Below are 20,146 nucleotides of genomic sequence, written 5' to 3' on the forward strand. Positions count from 1 at the left end.
AGAATTAGGGTGGGGCAAGACCAAGACGGGGGAAACAGCACTCACTTTCATCCCTAGGAGACAAGGAATCTCTCATTATCTACCTAACAGAAACAGTCCTGGCCGGCGCCCTGGCTCACACCTGTAATCCTAGCACTGTGGGAGGTCGAGGTGGGCGGATTGTTTGAGCTCCAGAGTTAGAGACCAGCCTAATACTGAAAAAATAGAAAGAAATTAGCTGGACAACTAAAAATATATAGAAAAAATTAGCCGGGAGGCAGTAAGATCGCTTGAGCCCAGGAGTTTGAGGCTAGCACTCTAGCTCCAGCAACAGAGTGAGACAATGTCGAAGGAAGGAAGGGAGGAAGGGAGGAAGGGAGGAAGGGAGGAAGGGAGGAAGGGAGGAAGGGAGGGAAAGAAAGGAAGGAAGAAAGAAAGAAAGAAAAGAAAAGAAAGGAAGGAAGGAAGGAAGGGAGGGAGGGAGGGAGGGAGGGAGGAAGAAAGAAAAGAAAAGAAAAGAAAAGAAAAGAAAAGAAAAGAAAAGAAAAGAAAAGAAAAGAAAAAAAAAGAAAAAGAAAAAGAAAAAGAAAAAGAAAGAAAGAAGTTAGCCAAACAACTAAAAATAGAAAAAATTAGCCTGGCGTGGTGGTGCATGCCTGTAGTCCCTGCTCCTTGGGAGGCTGAGGCAGAAGGATTCCTTAAGCCCAGGAATTTGAGGTTGCTGTGAGCTAGGCTAACGCCAAAGCACTCTAGCCTGGGCAACGGAGTGGGACTCTGTCTCCAAAAAAAAAAAAAAAGAAAGAAAAGCCTCTCCTGAAAACTCCTACTAAAATAGCTCTTGGGTTACAATCTATGAACTTACTAGGCTTTACATTTCTTCCTAGCACTTATCCAAACTAAATTCTATTTTGTATTTATTTTACTGTCTCCTTCACCAGACTCTAAGATCTTCAAGGCTATCACATTGCCTGTTTTGTTCATTGATTTGTCCCCAGTGTCTACGACATGGCTGGTATAATACAGAAGCTCAAATATATACATATATAATATATATATAAATATGCATATGTTTTTAAAAGAGTGAATTACTTAATATGGATTGGGGATTGAATTCTGCCACAACACTATATGGCAAACGTCCATTTCTTTTAAAGCAGACTCACCATTTATAAACTGGATTAAATATCCTTATTTGATCAAGGGAAATAACTCTGGATAGAAAAGAGATAACAACAACCCCTGTTCCTCAGAAAACTAATAATTTTTTGCCAGCAGGTGACAGCTCAAAGAGAAATGATTAAGGAAGTTCTGATAAACAGGAAAAAACAGAAGGAAACATAACATCAGAAATGCAGAAAAAGGAATGGAAAGGGTAAATATATTATCAAATATAATAAGCTATTGAGTTTTTAAAATTATGTTTGCTGGTTAGAAGCAAAAATTAGAACTTCACCTGATGTGGTTCTCAGTGGATGTAGAGGTGTTGGACACCATTTTCTGGTAGAAGAATCTAAGTTAAGGCCATGATCATATACCACCACACATTTAATAGGAAGACTAAAATATACTGACAGTGCCAAGTGCTAGAAAGGACATAGAACAAATGGAGTGCTCATACAGTGATGGTGGAAATGTAAATTAGTACAGCCAGACTGGGAAACAGTTTGGCAATCTTACAAAGTTAAACACAAACTTAATATATGAACCAGTAATCGTGTTCCTGGGTGTTTTTCCCAGAGAAATGAAAATTTATGTTCACAGAAAATCAGGTACACAAATGTTCATAGCATCTTTATTTATAACAGCAAAACACTGGAAAACAACCCAAATGTCCATCAACAGTGAATACGTAAACAAACCATGGTAAATCCATACAAAAGAACACTAACTCAGTAACAAAAAAAAATAAAACCATTTATACACCCAAAAATCTGGATGGATATTAAAAGCAATTTGCTGAGTGAATAAAAGCCTTTCTCAAAGGTTACATACCTAATGATTCCATTTAAATAGCATTCTTTTTTTTTTTTTTTGAGACAGAGTCTCACTCTATTGCCCAGGCTAGAGTGCCGTGGCATCAGCCTAGCTCACAGCAACCTCAAACTCCTGGGCTCAAGCAATCCTTCTGCCTCAGCCTCCTGAGTAGCTGGGACTACAGGCATGTGCCACCACGCCCAGCTAATTTTTTCTATATATATTTAGTTGTCCAGCCAATTTCTTTCTATTTTTAGTAGAGACGGGGTCTCGCTCTTGCTCAGGCTGGTCTTGAACTCCTAGCTCCAGCAATCCTCCTGCCTTGGCCTCCCAGAGTGCTAGGATTACAGGCGTGAGCCACCGTGCCCAGCCTAAATGGCATTCTTCAAATGACAAAAGTAGAGTGATGGGATCAGTGATTTCCATGGGTCAGGCTGGGGGGAGGGTGTGACTATAAAGGGGTAGCAAGGGATGTTTCTGTTGTCACAACAGTTGTACATCCTGATTGTGGTCGGATTTACACAAATCTATACATGGTATAAAATCTGTTAGAACTCTACACAGAAATACACAAAACACACCAATTAGTGCATGCACAAACTAGTGAAGTCCAAATAAGGAGTATAGTTTTATTAACAGTATTGTACTAATGTCATTTCATTGGTTTTGACTATGTATTATGGTTATGTAAGATAACCCTGCAGAAACTGAGTTAGAGATACTCAGGAACTTTTTGTATGTCTTGTAATTTCTTGTGAATCTAAAACTATTTCAAAACAAATTTTAGAAAAATCATATTTAAGGTATTTTTGTAAACTTCTTAATGCTACTTATAAACCTGGACTTGGATAAACATATCCACATGTACTGAATTACATTTATGAATTTAATATATTCCTTGTTAAGTATATTAGTAGACTGAAAGAAATTTAGGAGCCTAAGATATGCAAGAACCAATCGTGTAATGATACAAGGTAGGCACTCTAAACCTCCTATATTGTATATTACATTAAAATTTTATCAGTGAGGAAGACAGCCCACTTTACAATTATGGAATCACTGAAAATATGGTCCTGTCTGAAATGGACATCAGGTGTATGGTGAGTTTAGATTTGTGGTAAGACTTCTTTACTTCCTGAATTCTCTGACACTTGGCTAAAGTTACTCTACATTTAGTGTGTTCATAAGTTTTATTTCTATATGAAGTAATGGTGGATGATGAGACAAAATGTTTCACTGAAATCTTACCATATTCATTGCCATCTTACATTTTTTCTCTAGTGTGAAATATTTGTCAACCATCAAGGATTTATTTCTGGGGCAAAGGCTTTCTCATGAGCATTACGCCACTCGTATGTATAAGCTCACTCATGAGATAAGGGCTTTCTTCTCATGGAAGGCTTTCCTAGTCTCCCCATTTATAAGACTTAATTCAGCATACACTTTTCAAGACATACAATTACTCAGAAATGTTTCAAGACTTTTTTGCATTGGAAGTATCAGGGTTTTTTTACCTACATGTTTATTTTGACATACAATTTGAGGTAACTGAACACTGAAGGCACTAGCACATTCTCTGAATTCATTAAAATTTACTCTTATGCAAATTCTGTAAACTCCCAAGGGTGAAAAATCTAGCAACAGGCTACACTATCTTCACCTATGCTAGGAGCACAATGATGTTTAATGAGTTCACAGTACTAACATGGTTTGCCCCCTGAATGAGTTCAATTACATGTAATCAGTTCAGATTCTCTGCAAAGGATTCTGTACTCAATACATTTCTCTTGTGTGCATTGTCATAATTTTAACAAAGGCTAACAAATGAGAGAAAGGTCCCCCCCAATCACTGAATCTGTACACTCTGAGTTATTTGATATACATTGTGTGCATCAAAGAATTTGGAGCTTGAATTCATGTTGCAGGCTTTACAACATTGACTGTATTTACCCTGGTGGATAATGAGACTGGATTTTGAAATAGGATTTAGTACACATAAGGAAGTCTATCCTGTATGAAATCTCTGATGTTGTACAAGACATATTTTCTTCCTGAAAGCATGACCATGTTCACTGCACTGTTATGGTTTGTTTCCATTATGAGTTCGCTGATGGGCAATGAGATTTCTCTTTGAGGAGAAGCCTTTTTGACATTCACTGCATATAAAGGGTTTTTCTCCTGTATGAGTTCGCTGATGAACGATTAGACGGCTTTTCACAGTGAAGCCTTTACCACATTCATTGCATGCATAAGGTTTCTCTCCAGTATGAATCTGCTTATGTAAAATGAGCTCAGTTTCCATGAAAAAGCCTCTTCCACATTCACTACATATATAAGATTTCTCTCTTGTATGAATTTGCTGATGTACGATGAGATATCGTTTCATGGTGAAGCCTTTTCCACATTCATTGCACATAAAGGGTTTCTCTCCAGTATGAGTTCGCTGGTGTACAACAAGATTGCTCTTAAAGGCAAAACCTTTTCCACATTCATTGCATTTATAGGGTTTCTCTCCAGTGTGAGTTCGCTGATGTAACACCAGCCCACTATTCACGATGAAACCTTTCCCACATTCACTGCATCTATAAGGTTTTTCTCCAGTATGAGTTCGCTGATGTACAATCAGCCGACTCTTTAAGGGGAAGCCTTTCCCACATTCATTGCATATGTAGGGTTTCTCTCCAGTATGAGTTCGCTGATGTCTGATGAGCATGCTCTTCACAGTAAAGCCTTTTCCACATTCACTACATAGATATGATTTCTCTACTCTGTGATTTCTCTGATGTACAATGAGATTACTCTTGCTAGGAAAGCCTTTTCCACATTCAATGCATACATAGGGTTTCTCTCCTGTATGAGTTCGCTGATGTTCAATCATACGGCTCTTCGTGGTAAAGCCTTTCCCACATTCAATGCATGTAAATGGTTTCTCTCCTGTATGATTTCGTTGATGTATGATGACATAGTGCTTCGTGGTGAAGCCTTTCCCACATTCACTACAGATGTAGGGCTTCTCTCCTGTATGAGTTCGCTGATGAATGATAAGCATGCTTTTCCCAGTGAAGCCTTTCCCACATTCACTACATACATAGGATTTCTCTCCAGTATGGTTTCGCTGATGTACAATGAGATTACGCTTGCCTGGGAAGCCTTTTCCACATTCATTGCATACATAGGGTTTCTCTCCAGTATGAGTTCGCTGATGTTCAATCAGACGGCTCTTCATGGTAAAGACTTTTTCACATTCGTTGCATATAAAGGATTTCTCTCTTTTATGAATTCTCTGGTGTTCATTGAGCCTGGACTTTCTGGAGAATACTTTTGCACACATACTGCATCCATAAGGTTTTTCTCCTGTATGAACTCTCTCATGATCAGTGAGCTGAGACTTCTTGACAAAGGCTTTTCCACATTCACTGCATACATGGGTTTTCTCTATTTCATAAGTTCTCTGATGCTTAATGACTTGGGATTTAGTGCTATTGCGTTTTGGACTTACAGAGAATTTAACTGCGGCATGAAGTTCTTCATACTTATCATGAAGAAATGATTTCCCATATCCATTAAATTTAGTAGAATTCTTAATTTCACAGCTTTTGTTCTGGTCTACTAAACTTAAATTTGATTTCAGAGTTTTTATATATAATTCAAACACACCATGATTTTCCCTGAAAGAAAAATTACTTTTGGTTTGAGGAACAATATTTCTAAATGCATTGTGTTCGTGGTATTGTTCCATAGTCTTAAGTATTCTTTGATTTTTCAAGTGACCCTGCAAATGATCATCAACTTTGTTGTTTTCTAGGAAAGAAGAGAATGAATCCTTTCATAATTTTGTTTTGGGGATAAAACTGTTTTTTTAGAAAAAAATTCCTCAGTGTTTTTAAATAGGGCTTTTTAGTGACAACACTATGATAACAATATACAAGCAACTCCATGTATAAATGTTCCTTATTGCTTACACTTTGGTTAAAAACACAATAAAAACAAAAAGTAAAAGCAATTTGTGGACAAATAAGGTTAGGCATTTGACAATCTGTATAGATTTGACTGCTTTCTAAATAGGACCTTACAAAATATGCAGATATAGTAAAATACAGCAAGTCATTATTAAAAGCAAACAACAGGTTAGGAGGAACACTATTTCATAAAACTTGGGGAGATACCAGACCAGAAAGGCAGAAGAGACAACCAATCCAAAATGGTAAGGGTTGTATTTATTCTCTCCAGAAATATTTATTGAATGGCTCCCATGAACAAGGCATTCTGCTGGTATTTGGGATATACAAAATATGACTTATTTTCACTGATGTCAAATTCTAGTTAGGGAAAACTGAATAAACAAGAAGGAATTAAAAAAGAAGAGAGTTGGAATTTGTTAACTGTGGTTCAAAGGAGCAGTGGAGATGGTGAGAGGTTGAGGAAACAGTATATATTTCCAAAAAGAAGAGACAAAGTTAAATGATGAATTCAATGGGGAGAGTGGTTAGTGAAAAGTAAGGAATCAAGGGTTACTTTACTAACTATATGGCTTGAGCCACTGGGTAAGTGAAAGCATCTTATAGTGAGATTGGGAATATTATACTGCAGTCCAGAACATGTAAGATAAAGTATACATTGTAAAACATAAACTTTGAGATGATTATTAGATATGTAGTACAGATATCAAGTATCTGCTTGGAGGTATAAATGGAGAAGGCAGTGTGAAAATAATCAGTATATACATATTATTCAAGAAAAGAGAACTAAGCTGGGCGTGGTGGCTCACGCCTATAATTCTAGCACTCTAGGAGGCCGAGGTGGGAGGATCCCTTGAGCTCAGGTGTTGGAGATCAGCCTGAACAAGAGTGAGACCTTGTCTCTACTAAAAATAGAAAAATTAGCCGGGTGTGGTACCATACACCTGTAGTCCCAGCTACGAAGGAGGCTGAGGCAGGAGGATCGCTTGAGCCCAGGAGTTTGAGGTTGCTGTGAGCTAGGCTGATGCCACGGCACTCTAGCCCCGACAACACAGCAAAACAGAAGAAAGGAAGGAAGGAAGGAAGGACGGACGGACGGAAGGAAAGAGAACTAGATGACATCTTGTTAAGACATGTAGAATGAAAGTTGAGTAAAGTATAGAACCAAGGTTTTATTTATTTATTTATTTTTTTTTTTGAGACAGAGTCTCACTTTGTTGCCCGGGCTAGAGTGAGTGCCGTGGCATCAGCCTAGCTCACAGCAACCTCAGACTCCTGGGCTTAAGCGATCCTACTGCCTCAGCCTCCCGAGTAGCTGGGACTACAGGCATGAGCCACCATGCCCGGCTAATTTTTTTGTATATATATTTTTAGTTGGCCAGATAATTTCTTTCTATTTTTAGTAGAGACGGGGTCTCACTCTTGCTCAGGCTGGTCTCGAACTCCCGACCTCGAGCGATCCACCCGCCTCGGCCTCCCAGAGCTAGGATTACAGGCGTGAGCCACCGCGCCCGGCCTAGAACCAAGGTTTTAGATGTTCCAACATTTAGAGTTTTGGGAGTCATTAAGCCCTCTTAGAAGAAACAAACTCTGTTAAAGTGAACTGAGATCCTCTTGTATGGTAATCTTATTCCTAAATTTGCCCTTCTTCAATGTGTAGACTACCATCAAACTAGCTTTCCAAAAACATCAATGACATTTAGTAGACAGCTCCTATAATCAATACTCCAATATTTGGTCTGCCTGTGTCATGTTGTCATATGTTCATTCACAATGAAATAGGAAAATAATGATTGTTAGGGAATTTTGCAACTGGCCAGTGTACCATGCACTCATTTTCAAAAGCTAACATGGTGCTGGATAAGATATAAATACTGTCACCTTCTTCAGTCACATTCTGCGTGCAGTAGAGAAGTCATATCCAATTTTTCCCATTTCAGTGTTCCCTCATTTTGCCACCAACAGCATCTACTTTAGTAATACTATATTTATGTCTCAGCGTCAGTTAAGCTGTGCTAAAGGATAAACTTCCTCTGGACCAAGGTTGTGCCAACTTTACCTTCAGTTTTTCTTGGAACATTTGGTCATTTACATTGCTGTCACCTAGATGAAAGGTAAGACTACCTAGATGTAAAAAGACAAAAATACAAAACCAACCCTCCACCATGCTGCCTCAATTATGCACATATAAAATCTAAACTAATCCTGGCAAATAAGAGTTTACATTACCATGAGTATTCCATTTATCCATATTTGACCTCCACTAGTTCCCCAACAGATACCTTCTAACACTGGCCTTTAATGGGTTGACTTCAGGCCAATCTTTTGATAGACAACCCCACAGCCTTGCACATTTCATGCCTATTGCACGCCTTTATTCTTAATTCATGCCATCATTTTCCTACTTCAAATTTAGATATATATCATCAATGTCATACACTCATTCTAATTCTGAATATACCACCATACACTCTATCTCCTCTATATTTCTAAATTAATATTTATTTTTTTCATTTTTGCAGTAACCTCCTGTGTAGTGAAGCTCTAACCTCCCCAAAGAGAAGTCTAGCCTTTGCCCTTGGCTACTGGGAGGAAATCTCTAGGCTTCTGGAATGTTCTGTCCCACAGGAGTGTCTTTGTTTGCCTAGTGGCTTTGGCCACTGGATAGTCTAACTGTGATTTATGATAGGAGCTCTGGGCCATGCCATACCTCTCCAACCTTTAGAGGAACTGGAGACTGTAGGTAGTAGCCCAATTTCTGAGAGAGGCTGGAGTCTAAAGGTCAGCCAGGTGGGCAGTATGTGATTCAGCCCCAGTAAAAACTTTGGACACCAAAGGCTCAAGTGAGCTTCCCCGGTTGGCAATACTCTGTCTATATTGTCACATACTGTGGCCAGGAAGAAGTAACACCATCCATGAGTCCACAGGGAAAGGATGACCACAGGGAGAGGATGACCAGAAACACTGCATTTGGACTCCTCCTAGACCCCAACCTTTTTGGAACAAGGGACCGGTTTCATGGAAGACAATTTTTCCACAGATGTGAGGGGGAGGCAGTGCTCAGGCAGTGATGGGAGTGATGAGGAGCAGCTATAAATACAGATGAAGCTTCGCTTGCTTGCCCACTGCTCACCTCCTGCTGTGCGGCCTCTGGTTCCTAAGTTTCATGGAAGACAATTTTTCCATGGGTAGGGGTGTGGCAGAGCTCTGCAGCCTAGTCCCTAACAGGCCTGAGGATTGGACACCACAGCCCTCGACCATGTATAACCCAGGAATTCTACTCCTAGGTAAATACTCAAGAAAAATGAAAATATATCTTCATGAAAAAGTTGTACATGAATGTTCTTTTTTTTTTTTTTTTTTTTGAGACAGAGTCTTGCTCTGTTGCCCGGGCTAGAGTGAGTGCCGTGGCATCAGCCTAGCTCACAGCAACCTCAAACTCCTGGGCTTAAGCGATCCTACTGCCTCAGCCTCCCGAGTAGCTGGGACTACAGGCATGCACCACCATACCCGGCTAATTTTTTCTATATATATTTTTAGTTGGCCAGATAATTTCTTTCTATTTTTAGTAGAGATGGGGTCTCGCTCTTGCTCAGGCTGGTCTCGAACTCCTGAGCTCCAGCGATCCGCCGGTCTTGGCCTCCCAGAGTGCTAGGATTACAGGCGTGAGCCACTGCGCCCAGCCTACATGAATGTTCTTGGCAGCATGATTCGTAAAAGCCAAAAAATGGAAACAACCCAAATGTCCATCAATAGATGAATGGATAAATAAAGTGTGGTATATCCATATAATGGATTATTATTCAACAATAAAAAGGAATGAAGTACTGATACATGCCAAAATATAGAAGAACTTCAAAAAATACGCTAAATGAAATAAGCCAGACACAAAAGACCATATATTTTTTGATTCTATTTAAATGAAACATCCAGAACAAGCAAATCTATATAGATAAAAGTAGATTAGTGGTTGCCTAGGGCTGGAGGCTTGGGAAGAACTTTTTTTTTTAAAGTGATGCAGTCAGTGAAAATCTTCCCAAATTAATTGTGGTGTTGGTTATGTAACTTCATATACTGCAAAGCACTGAATTGTAAACTTTAAATTGGCAAATTGTATGGTATGTAAGTTATCTCAATAAAGCTCTTTTTAAAAAAACAAATATATAATGAGAAAAACAATTTAGGAAAATGAGTACAATGCTAATGTCTAAGATGAACTAAAGGAAAATCAGAAATATCAATTGTACAAGGAAGTTCTCTGAGACAAACATAATTTATGACCTAGGTTGGACTGGAACTTATGTAGAACAGTCCCTTCTAGTAAAAGAGGAAACAGAAACAACAGAGACCTTTAAGAAGAGAATTCCATAGGTACAGGACATTCAACATAACACCAGCATGGACAGAATAAATGATGTATGGTACTAAAGGAGACTGTAACCTTAAAATAAGATGGAAAAGGTGAAAGGTTTTCTGTGGAGGGAAGATGACTCCTATTCCTCACACAGGAAATAGGAAATTATAGGCCAGTTGTATATGCTGGACAATATTAAGGGAGATGTCAATCTGGGAGTCTTATCCAGAGAACGTAAAGAGTTAATGAATGAAGGAGAATTACAAGGATTAGGAGAACAGTAAAGAAAATGGAACCATTGAGGAACCTCAGAGGGGGTTGGGGGTGGGCAGAGAAGCTAAGGAGCCAGATAAATGCAGTAAGAGACCAGGTTACTGTGAGGGCACAATATACAAGGTGAAGTTGGATGTTAGAGAAATTAGTATTTCTCAATGGGGCAGAAAAGTGCAATAGTCAGAAGACAGTGATTAACTCAAAGATCTTTCTGTGGAGCAAGGCCTAGAAGGTGGAATTTAATAGCCAGGGAAGTGGAATGAACAGGCAAAGACACTGTGACAGGATATAAAGGGGAAGATAATAGAATCCAAGGAAGAAAAAAACTAGGCAAACAAACCAAAATTAAGATGGAAGATAACATAAGCAGAGATCAGATCTAAGGAAAGAAAAAAGGGATATATTTCCCTCTAAATACTTAAAAGTTCTGATATGGGAAGAGAGATACATGGAGGCACTGTTTCTATGCCTGAGACACTCACACAGCCTTCTCTGATTGACTGTAATATGACTTCTGCAGCTACGCATCTTGCTGGTTCTCACTCACCTGGACAGATTCGACTACACATTTCATCTTCTATTGTCCATGGTCCTTCTCCTCGTTCCAATTTGGAGAGTGCATCTGGCTTCTTGGCTTGATAACCTGTTTATTGGAAATGATAGAAGACTTAGACACAATGAATTGGGCTGGTGCATATAACATGAAAGAATGTTACATTTTAAGAACTAGACGGATTTCACATCTGAAATGTAGAGGCTTTTCTCTCAGGAGAGGGTAGATTATAGTCAGCCTTCATATCTGCAGATTCCACATCTGTGAATTCAACCAATTGCAGTTTGAAAATATTTGATAAAAACCCAATAACAAATAACAATACAACAATAAAAAGTGATACAGGGCCGGGTGCGGTGGCTCACGCCTGTAATCCTAGCACTCTGGGAGGCCGAGGCAGGTGGATCGCTCGAGGTCAGGGGTTCAAGACCAGCAAGAGCGAGACCCCGTCTCTACTAAAAATAGAAATAAATTATCTGGACAACTAAAAATATATATAGAAAAAATTAGCTGGGCATGGTGGCGCATGCCTGTAGTCCCAGCTACTCAGGAGGCTGAGATAGTAGGATCGCTTAAGCCCAGGAATTTGAGGTTGCTGTGAGCTAGGCTGATGCCACGGTACTCACTCTAGCCCGGGCAACAAAGCGAGACTCTGTCTCAAAAAAAAAAAAAAAAAAAAAGTGATACAAATAAGAAATATAGTATAACAACTATTTACAGAGCATTTATATTATATTAAGTATCATAAGTAATCTAGAAATGATTTAAAGTATACAAAAGGATGTGTGTAGGTTATATGCAAATACTATGCTATTTTATATAAGGACTTGAACATCTGTGGATTTGGTACCCATGGAGGGTCCTGGAACGAATGCCCCAAAGATACCAAGGGGTGACTGTGTATCCTTTTATCAGAAGCCAGAGGATGTAGTACAAATCTGCTCTTCAGAGCAGTGCAATGACTTCCAAGGATAAACGGCTAAGAAAGCAAAGACCACAGTCTGGGCAACCTCTGAGTAACACAGGGCAGCTGTCCTCACCCACTGACACCAGGTTGCTGTAGTTCTCCAACATCACATCCCGGTAAAGATTCTTCTGAGTAAGGTCCAGGAGCTGCCACTCCTCCCAGGTGAACTCCACAGCCACATCCTCCAGTGTCAGCAATTCCTGTAAAATCAGAGTCCTGCTTAATATGAAGTGTTTCTCTTTTATTGACATGGAAGGAATGTGAAAGAAGTTGTTCTGCTCATATTAACCATATAAACTGCATGCATCTAGAAGCCTATTGTAGTTTGTAATACATTGTCATAGAATCAATCTCCAAGTATTCTATAATTATGCAGTGCCCCATTCATTCAACAAAGTATTTTATATCAAAGCCTTTCAGTAAAAACCAGTTTTATATATAATTTTTAATTTCAGTATCTACTGACCAGTCAAGAAATTATACACAAGTGACAATCACATATATGATATATTGCTATATTCACTGCAATCCTTCCCAGCTAATTCCAGCATAAGACATGAAGAAACTCTAGATGCAAGAATCACAGGATACTAAATAAGTGTTTCATTACTGAATGGATTAAAAAATAGAAATATATAAAAAGCACAAGAAACTATTAAAGAATATTAGTCAAATTGAGAAAAAAATCTTGCAAATATATATTAAATATACATGTACATAACATACACATATGCATGTGTATATATGTATATAGACACATGTATATATGTTAACAGAAAGGTTATCATATTAGATATACTGAAGAGATAAATAGTGAACTGGAATGTACATTAAAAAAATTGAAAAGTGAAGCAGAGACAAAGTGATAGAAAATATAAAGGAGATTTGAATAAATATGGAGAATACAGTAAGGTCTAACATATGCCTATACATAGTTTTTGAAATATTATATCGAAATAAGGGAAGGAATTTACAAAGATCTGGAGAATGAGAAATTTTTAGAACTGATTAAACACCCTATAACTCAGAATTAGTAAACCAGCAAAGCCAAGCAGGCAATCTGTATTTAGACCCATCAAACTGAAACTATACGTAGAACACGAAATGCAAATATAAGATTATGAAAACAATTAGAAGAAAAGGATGCATTACCATAAAAGAAAGACAAAATTTACTGATAGTTGACTTTTCCACGAAAACAATAGAAGCCAGAAAAGTGTGGAATAATATCTGCAATGTTCTGATTCTGTGGCAATGTAGCCTAGCCCTGACTGCCACCAAAGAATGAACTGAGACCTTCCTAATCAACTGAACTGCCACTATCCTATCTCAACATGGCTTGTAATTACATGACAGCGTGGGAACTTGAGGCAGGGAGATCTAGACAAAAACTGATGGAATAATTTATCCCCATGTTATTGCAGAGATTAGTACAAAGAGAAGAGAGCAGACTTGGTAGAGGCTACAAATTCCTAATGCTGCTGATCTTATCACATTCTGTTATAAATTATTTCACATGAGAAATAAATCTATTTGGAAAAAAGAAAACTTAGGTTTCTACCTAATTTCACACTCAAAAGTAAGTTTTTCCTGTTTAAAGTCCTAACCAGAAAGCAAAAGAATCTATGAAGGAAATAGAGGCATATATGAAATATATTCATGTCAAAAGCCATAAAGGAAAAAAAGTGACAAATTTTATGAGAGGAAAAATTTAAATTTCTGCGTTGAAAAAGCTATGAACAAAGCTAAAGAAAAATGACAGGCTGAAAATATATTTGCAATAAACAAGATCAATATATAGCAGATACAAACACCTTTTATTAATCAGTAAGAAAAATGTTTTTTAATGTAAAAATTATACAGACAGGCATTTCACGAGGGAAAAAATTCAGCTGACCAATAAATACACAAGGATTTCCACCTCACCTGTGATGAGGAAAATGCAAAATAAAGTGAAAGAATATCAGACTATTCAGATTGCTAAAAATTATACCATTTGATTATGTCATATTTTTAAATATTGGCAATAATTTAAGTCATGAATGTTCCCACATATCAGTCACCTTGTGGCAGGTACTCATCTAAATGCTTTACACAGTTTAATTCATTTTTTTGAGTATGACTTTAGACAAATGGAATTTTTTATAGTTAATATTCTTCAACTAATTATAGTCATTATTCCATTATTTCTTTAGATGCTGAAACTATACCCTCTAAAGTGGCAAACAGGTTATGTTCTTTGGAGTATGATTTCATTGAAACAAAAAAATAAGTCACAATAAATGTGTTTATGTACACAGTAAATATATATACATCTGTAAATACACGTACATATGTATATGCACACACAGTTTAGTGACAGCAAGTATGATATATACTACCATGTATAATATACATATATATATAAATAATATATAGAGGATTAGTAAACAAGTTATAAAGAGGAAATTTATTTTTTTTTTGCTAGTGTGTACCTCATTAGAACTATTTTCCTTTATAATGTATCCATGAGTAATTTGTATAATTATGAAAACATAAAAGCCATAAAAGCAGGTGAGAATTGGATTTGAAAATGTGGAAGGATTCTGTATATTCTGAGATGAGATAAAGTTATAAAGCAAATGCCATGGCACCCAACAACTCAAGTCCTTACCAGACAACATTTCTTGCAACTCCCTAATGCCATATCTATATCTATGGTTAAATGCCAGTTGAGTCACCTCTTCAGGATAGGTGAAAACCATACAATCCTTCCATTTTCCTAGGTCATTTAGGCACAAGGCTGAGTCCTTTAAGTGTCCTTGCGTTGGTCCCCTGAGAAATTGTGTCCAGTTTTTACTTAGTCTATTACCATAGGAGTCTCTGAAGAACCCTGTAATAAACAGCAGTAAAAAATCTTCTTCTGCCTTTATTAACAGGATAGTTCAAAACTATGTCCACCATATCATCTCTGGGAAAACTATCAAATTTCTTTTGAGACCTAAGTGCCATGAAACATTGACATCCCCTGAGGAATCTGCTTTCTCTTCACAGTCACTGTATATCATATAGCTCAGCATGATCTCTTGTATTGGCTGTCAATATAAGACACAAGCTGACAGCTAATATAAACCAAAAGATCCCCTAGTCATGCATTATGTTCCAACATCAGTCATTTAGTAGGAATCATATGAACACTACATTCCTGATCCTACTTTGCCATGATGTTGGAGTTAGATTCAAAGTTTATTTCTCTCTAGACTCTGAAATGATTTCTTATGGGCCTATACAAATCCATTAAGGAATAAAGGAGAGAATAAAACAGACAAAAGTCACCTGGGCATTGATCATTTTCTTCTGCTGCGGGAAATGACCAGCAACCGGGCTACTCTATCTTTGTCTCTTCTGGGTATGTCCTAAATTTCTGGTGAGCAACGCAGTCACTGGTCAAGGGTATCCCCAGAAATGATGATTTCTAGGTCCTGGAACCTCCTCTTTTCATTCACTTCTTGCCTCTCCCCACGGTAGCCAGGACCTGTGGGCTAAAAAGCAAAACAACTTTCAGGGGTACATTCCCTCTTGTTGTACATTCACCTTAACGCATGGCCCTGAATATTTCTTTATTTGGTCCCCTCAGGCCAATGAAACAGAAGACCCTCAATGTGTGGGAGGAATGCCTTTCTTCTGTGAAGTGTGGAAGTAGCATGAATGTGAAAGGGGAGTTGTCAAAGGAGAATCAGCACAGCATCATGCCTCAGTAGTAGGTAATTCTCAGATCAATTTTAGAAATGAGACCATATGGATGGTGAGGAATTGTAAATGTTTCCTTTAAATTATGTTGCCCTTATACCTCTTTAAAAGTCTTTATATACACTTTTAAATTGTTTATATACACACTGCAATATGAGGGACAATGAACACACCAAAAAGAGGAAGAGAATAGAGAAGGAATATGAGGTATAAATATAAATTTAAAAAACAATTCAAAAATATAAATGCTAGGAAAATAGCAACCTTTATATACTCACCTATAGAACCTAAAAGGAAACACCCATTAAAAAATATGCAGTAAACGTGCAAGAGGAAGGACAAAAACAGACTGTCAAATAGAAAGGATATTAATTTTAGATATGGTGAATCATTTATCCCTCTCCCCTTCCCAAAAAATAACCCGTTAATTTCTGTGGCTTCAGGAAGATGGGTTATTGTGGGTGGCCAAAGAGGATTAGAAAATTTGTCATGGAGGAAGGACTTGGACCTGAAGCTTTTAGGGAATGTTAACGTTCATCAAAGCTGCTCCAGCAGCCTAAGTTTGAGCTTAAGACACAGGGACACAACACCAGCCAGGGCTCCTACTCCAAGTCTTCAGCTTTTAATCACTGGTACGCAAAAGACCACCACCCCACCAGATTAACACGAAAACTTGGACTATATTCACACGCACACTGACCTCTCTTAATATTTCCTGGATCACTGAACCCCAAATTAACCCAGAATCCGAAACAGACACTGCATTCGATGACAAACACCATCCCACCAGTTCTCAAATCACCGAGTCCTACAAGCAGAATGACCTGCGAAGACCCTATTCCCTGACCTTAGGACTCTTCTCGGTCGTTGATCTGTTCAGACCTTTAATCAATGACCACCAGAGCTTCTCATGATTGACTCCCAAAGACATCCCATCGCAGAAATCCCATTACAGACTCCTACCTGCTCCCCTCGCAAAACAACAGCCGCCCCCGTGCGCTACCTCCATCGCCTCGCACTAGCAAAAACCTAGGTAGAAGCCCTCAGAACGCTCCTTCTCTCCGCCTTTTCCACGGACTGACCCAAGGCCTAACCCACGCACTGACTCTCTCTTGAACCGGTAGCTCTTAAGGACTGAACTTACTTCCCTAAACTTCTTCCACTTAAGGTCCGCTTGCCCAGCTCCTTCTCCAGCTATCTCCGATGAGGGTGCGCTGCGTTTCTATGAGAACGGCATACTGGCTTCCGGCTTTTCTTTATGAGGTAATACGCCCGCGCCGGCGTCGCCTTGGAGCTTTGGGGGCGGCCATCTTTGAATACGTGGCGTACAGAGGCAAAGGGGCTGCTTTGGTGCCTGTGACCTTGAGAGGCGTCTGGAACGGTCCGATTTGCAAGCACTGCAGCTCTGGGGGAAAATGGAAAGCTTGTCAGAGGCATGAGTTCTCACAAAGCAAACACGGCGTGGGGTTGAAGTCCTGTGAACGGAGAGGGCACAGAAATAAGATGGTCGCCTTCTCCTTGGTTTTCAAAGACGGGAGCCCATCGCTGCCACAGGCGCGACATACATTCTTAGCCATTACGGCTGTGACGTCTTAATTCGGTGGGAAATTAACCACTGGGGCATCTCAATCACTATTCTAAATGCGAAACGTTTTAGAGGCCGTATAAAAACTTAAGCTAGCCCAAAAAAAGAAATAGTTAAGTGGGCGCGGCCATCTTAGGGGAAGTTCAGTGTCTGTAACGCAGAACAAGTGGTCTCTGGAGACCTGGGAGTGGAACTGTCACATCCAGTGCGTTTAGAAGAAAAACAAGATATGGAAAAGTGAGATGGTAGGGGGGATGCAGCGATCACAAAGTGAACAGAAAAGGTGGACTTCGTGACCCATCTTTCCAGCTTCATCACCACCATGCCCCTTACCCTGCCGGGATTATAAAACAAGCGGCCACTGAACTGCCCTCTGTCATTAGGTTAGTCTGCATATTTTGAACAGAAGCATACAGTATGCACTCTTTTTATCTGGCTTCTTTCACACAGCATAATTTTTTTAATTGATCAGTTTTTATGTATTAATACTCTGTTCCTTTTGTTGCTTAGTATCACATTGTATGAGTATTCCAAAATGTATTCAATAATTCATCAACTGATAGACATTCGAGTTCTTTTCATTTTTTGGATATTGGAAATACCTCTGTGAACATTCGTGTGCAAAAAATAGAAATCACCTTAAAGAACTGGATTTCCCACAGTCCTATGGTGTCTAAACCACCTCATCAAGAAGTCTTTGCCAGCCATTTGTAAGCAGCCATTTGCATTTCTAGCCCTGCTCCATCTCATATTCTCCTGCTCTCTTCCTCCTATCCCAACCCTGAACTTGTAGGCTCACTCATCCTGAGGAATCAGAGATCTTGAGAACACTCATTCAAGCCCTAGGTTCACCTACTTGGTCACATAATGTGCAAGCCCATAGGCCATTATAACCCTCAAAATGCACCTGATAAAGTCATATAACCACAAGTCAAAGCTGGAAGTCAGTCCCATATTTTTTTTTTTCAGTCCCATCTTTAAAAGTTATCTCTACAACAACAAATACGATGAGATCTGTCATCACTGGGGAGGCAACATCCTAGGTCCAATATCTGTGGCTCGCATTGCCAAGCTGAAAAGACAAAGGCTAAGGAACTTGCCACTAAAGTGGGCTAAATGTACACTGTTGTTTTCTAAACATAAAAATAATAAAAGTTATCCTTCAGCCAGAAAAAAAAAAAAAAGTTATCTCAATTCCAACCACCTCTCACATCCACCATGATTACTGTACTGGTGCAGTGCCTCAACTGAGATACTGGAATAGTCCCTGCATGCACTATTGGCCTGTATAGCACCATTTAGTAATAATGCTAGGAAATTGCACATAGGATATGTACAATTTAGAATTTAAAATAATACTAATTACAATAATCTGTTTAACATAAAGTGTATTTTATCTGATATTTATCTTGGCATTGTAGTTGGTCAGCTGGTTAAAACACAGGGAAGGTATTTTTCATTTATATACTTTAGTTTTGTGTCTTAGCTATATCTCTTGAGAAAAAAACATCAAAATGAATATAGTCAAGCAATATTTGGCTTTAGCAGAAGTAATTAGTCTTTTGTGTTTTAATATGATAATGGACATACTTGGGAAGCACCAACACATTGAGCCAGTTCCTCAGGGATCACCAGGCAGGTCAAAGCCAAAATCACAATTCTCTGAGAATAAATTCTGGTCTGTTATAAAGGACCTGTACTAGGATTATGGGCTGCTGTTGTCCTGCAGAAAATGAAGTGGAGCCAGGTTAAGTAAAATTGTCACAAAGCGCTCTTACTGAGAATCAGCTGCCTCTTTCTTGATTTAGTTATTTTTGTGTTTGCTGTAAACAATTGTTTAGTTTACAAAATTCTGATAAAGTTCATTCTGATGTTTTTTGCCAATTTATTTGCTCTTTTATGGATGGACACACCTTTGGAGTTCCCTAAGCCACAATATTCATGATGTCACCTTTACCCAGTTCTCAATCTTTATAAAATTATGTATTTACCCAAAACCGGTATTTCAAAATTCAGTGGAGATGTGTGTGATTTAGATTTCTAGGGCTGTGTGGTAGTTTTCTTCAACATGTTTTCCAATTCTCATATCGTATGCTCCTTCTGGCATATAAGTCTTTTATCTTGTGCTTAAGGGAGAAATTATTAGAATTCTACAATCTGTATTTTTCATAATTGTGGTTTCTTGTTATTTACCCATTGGATTTTTCTTGGATGACAAAAATGTTTTATTTATTAGCTTGATTGTAATTTACAGATGATGGTTTTCAGTATCTATTATGGAATATGACCACAATGTACCAAGTATTAATGTTGCAAAATGCCTATTCTGCATGGATATAGTTTTATAGCAACTATTTAGAAGAATATTTTGTTATTCTTCCAACAGTAATTTATTAAATTCTTTCTGATTTTTCTATTATCATTTAAGTTTTACACTTTTTAATTCCCACGTTTATCTTATTCATTAAATAAGGTTTTTTTGTTTTGTTTTTCCTGGTCTGAACTCAAGGGTAAATTATTCCCTAAATAAGGTTTTGAGAATGATTTGTCATTACTTTATATAGTGTTTGCTTCAGTAATTATTGCATGCAATAATTATGCAGTAAATATGCATTTGTGCAATATCTGTCTTAAAATATGAGTCATGCTGTTGTGCCAGCACTGGTGGAAAAATATGCTTTCTTTCAGAGCTTTTTTTAGTTTACATAGTGTGAGTGGTTTGTTTATAGGATATTTGAAACTAGGCTTCCCTTAAAGTAATTGGAAATATATA

The 20,146-nt window shown here is 38.3% G+C and overlaps 1 protein-coding gene across 4 annotated transcripts in view; it reads right to left on the reverse strand.

Annotated features, from left to right (window-relative positions):
- Positions 1 to 16,998, reverse strand: part of LOC123624627 (zinc finger protein 432) — a 31,632-nt gene extending 14,634 nt beyond the window's left edge. The window contains exons 1-5 of one of the 4 annotated variants that reach the window (XM_045532635.1): positions 16,933 to 16,998; positions 15,375 to 15,580; positions 12,133 to 12,259; positions 11,087 to 11,182; positions 3,742 to 5,754 (exon numbers count right to left, since the gene is read on the reverse strand). In XM_045532635.1, the coding sequence (XP_045388591.1) occupies positions 4,034 to 5,754; positions 11,087 to 11,182; positions 12,133 to 12,259; positions 15,375 to 15,389 (1,959 nt within the window). In that variant the 5' untranslated portion in view covers positions 15,390 to 15,580; positions 16,933 to 16,998 and the 3' untranslated portion in view covers positions 3,742 to 4,033. Of the gene's footprint in view, positions 1 to 3,741; positions 5,755 to 11,086; positions 11,183 to 12,132; positions 12,260 to 15,374; positions 15,581 to 16,488; positions 16,563 to 16,751; positions 16,889 to 16,932 lie in introns of those variants that run through there. The other 3 variants (XM_045532632.1, XM_045532636.1, XM_045532637.1) reach the window with 3 other exon arrangements.
- Between the last annotated feature and the right edge of the window lie 3,148 nt (positions 16,999 to 20,146).

This window comes from Lemur catta, chromosome 19, assembly GCF_020740605.2.
Source record: "Lemur catta isolate mLemCat1 chromosome 19, mLemCat1.pri, whole genome shotgun sequence".
Classification (NCBI taxonomy): domain Eukaryota; kingdom Metazoa; phylum Chordata; class Mammalia; order Primates; family Lemuridae; genus Lemur; species Lemur catta.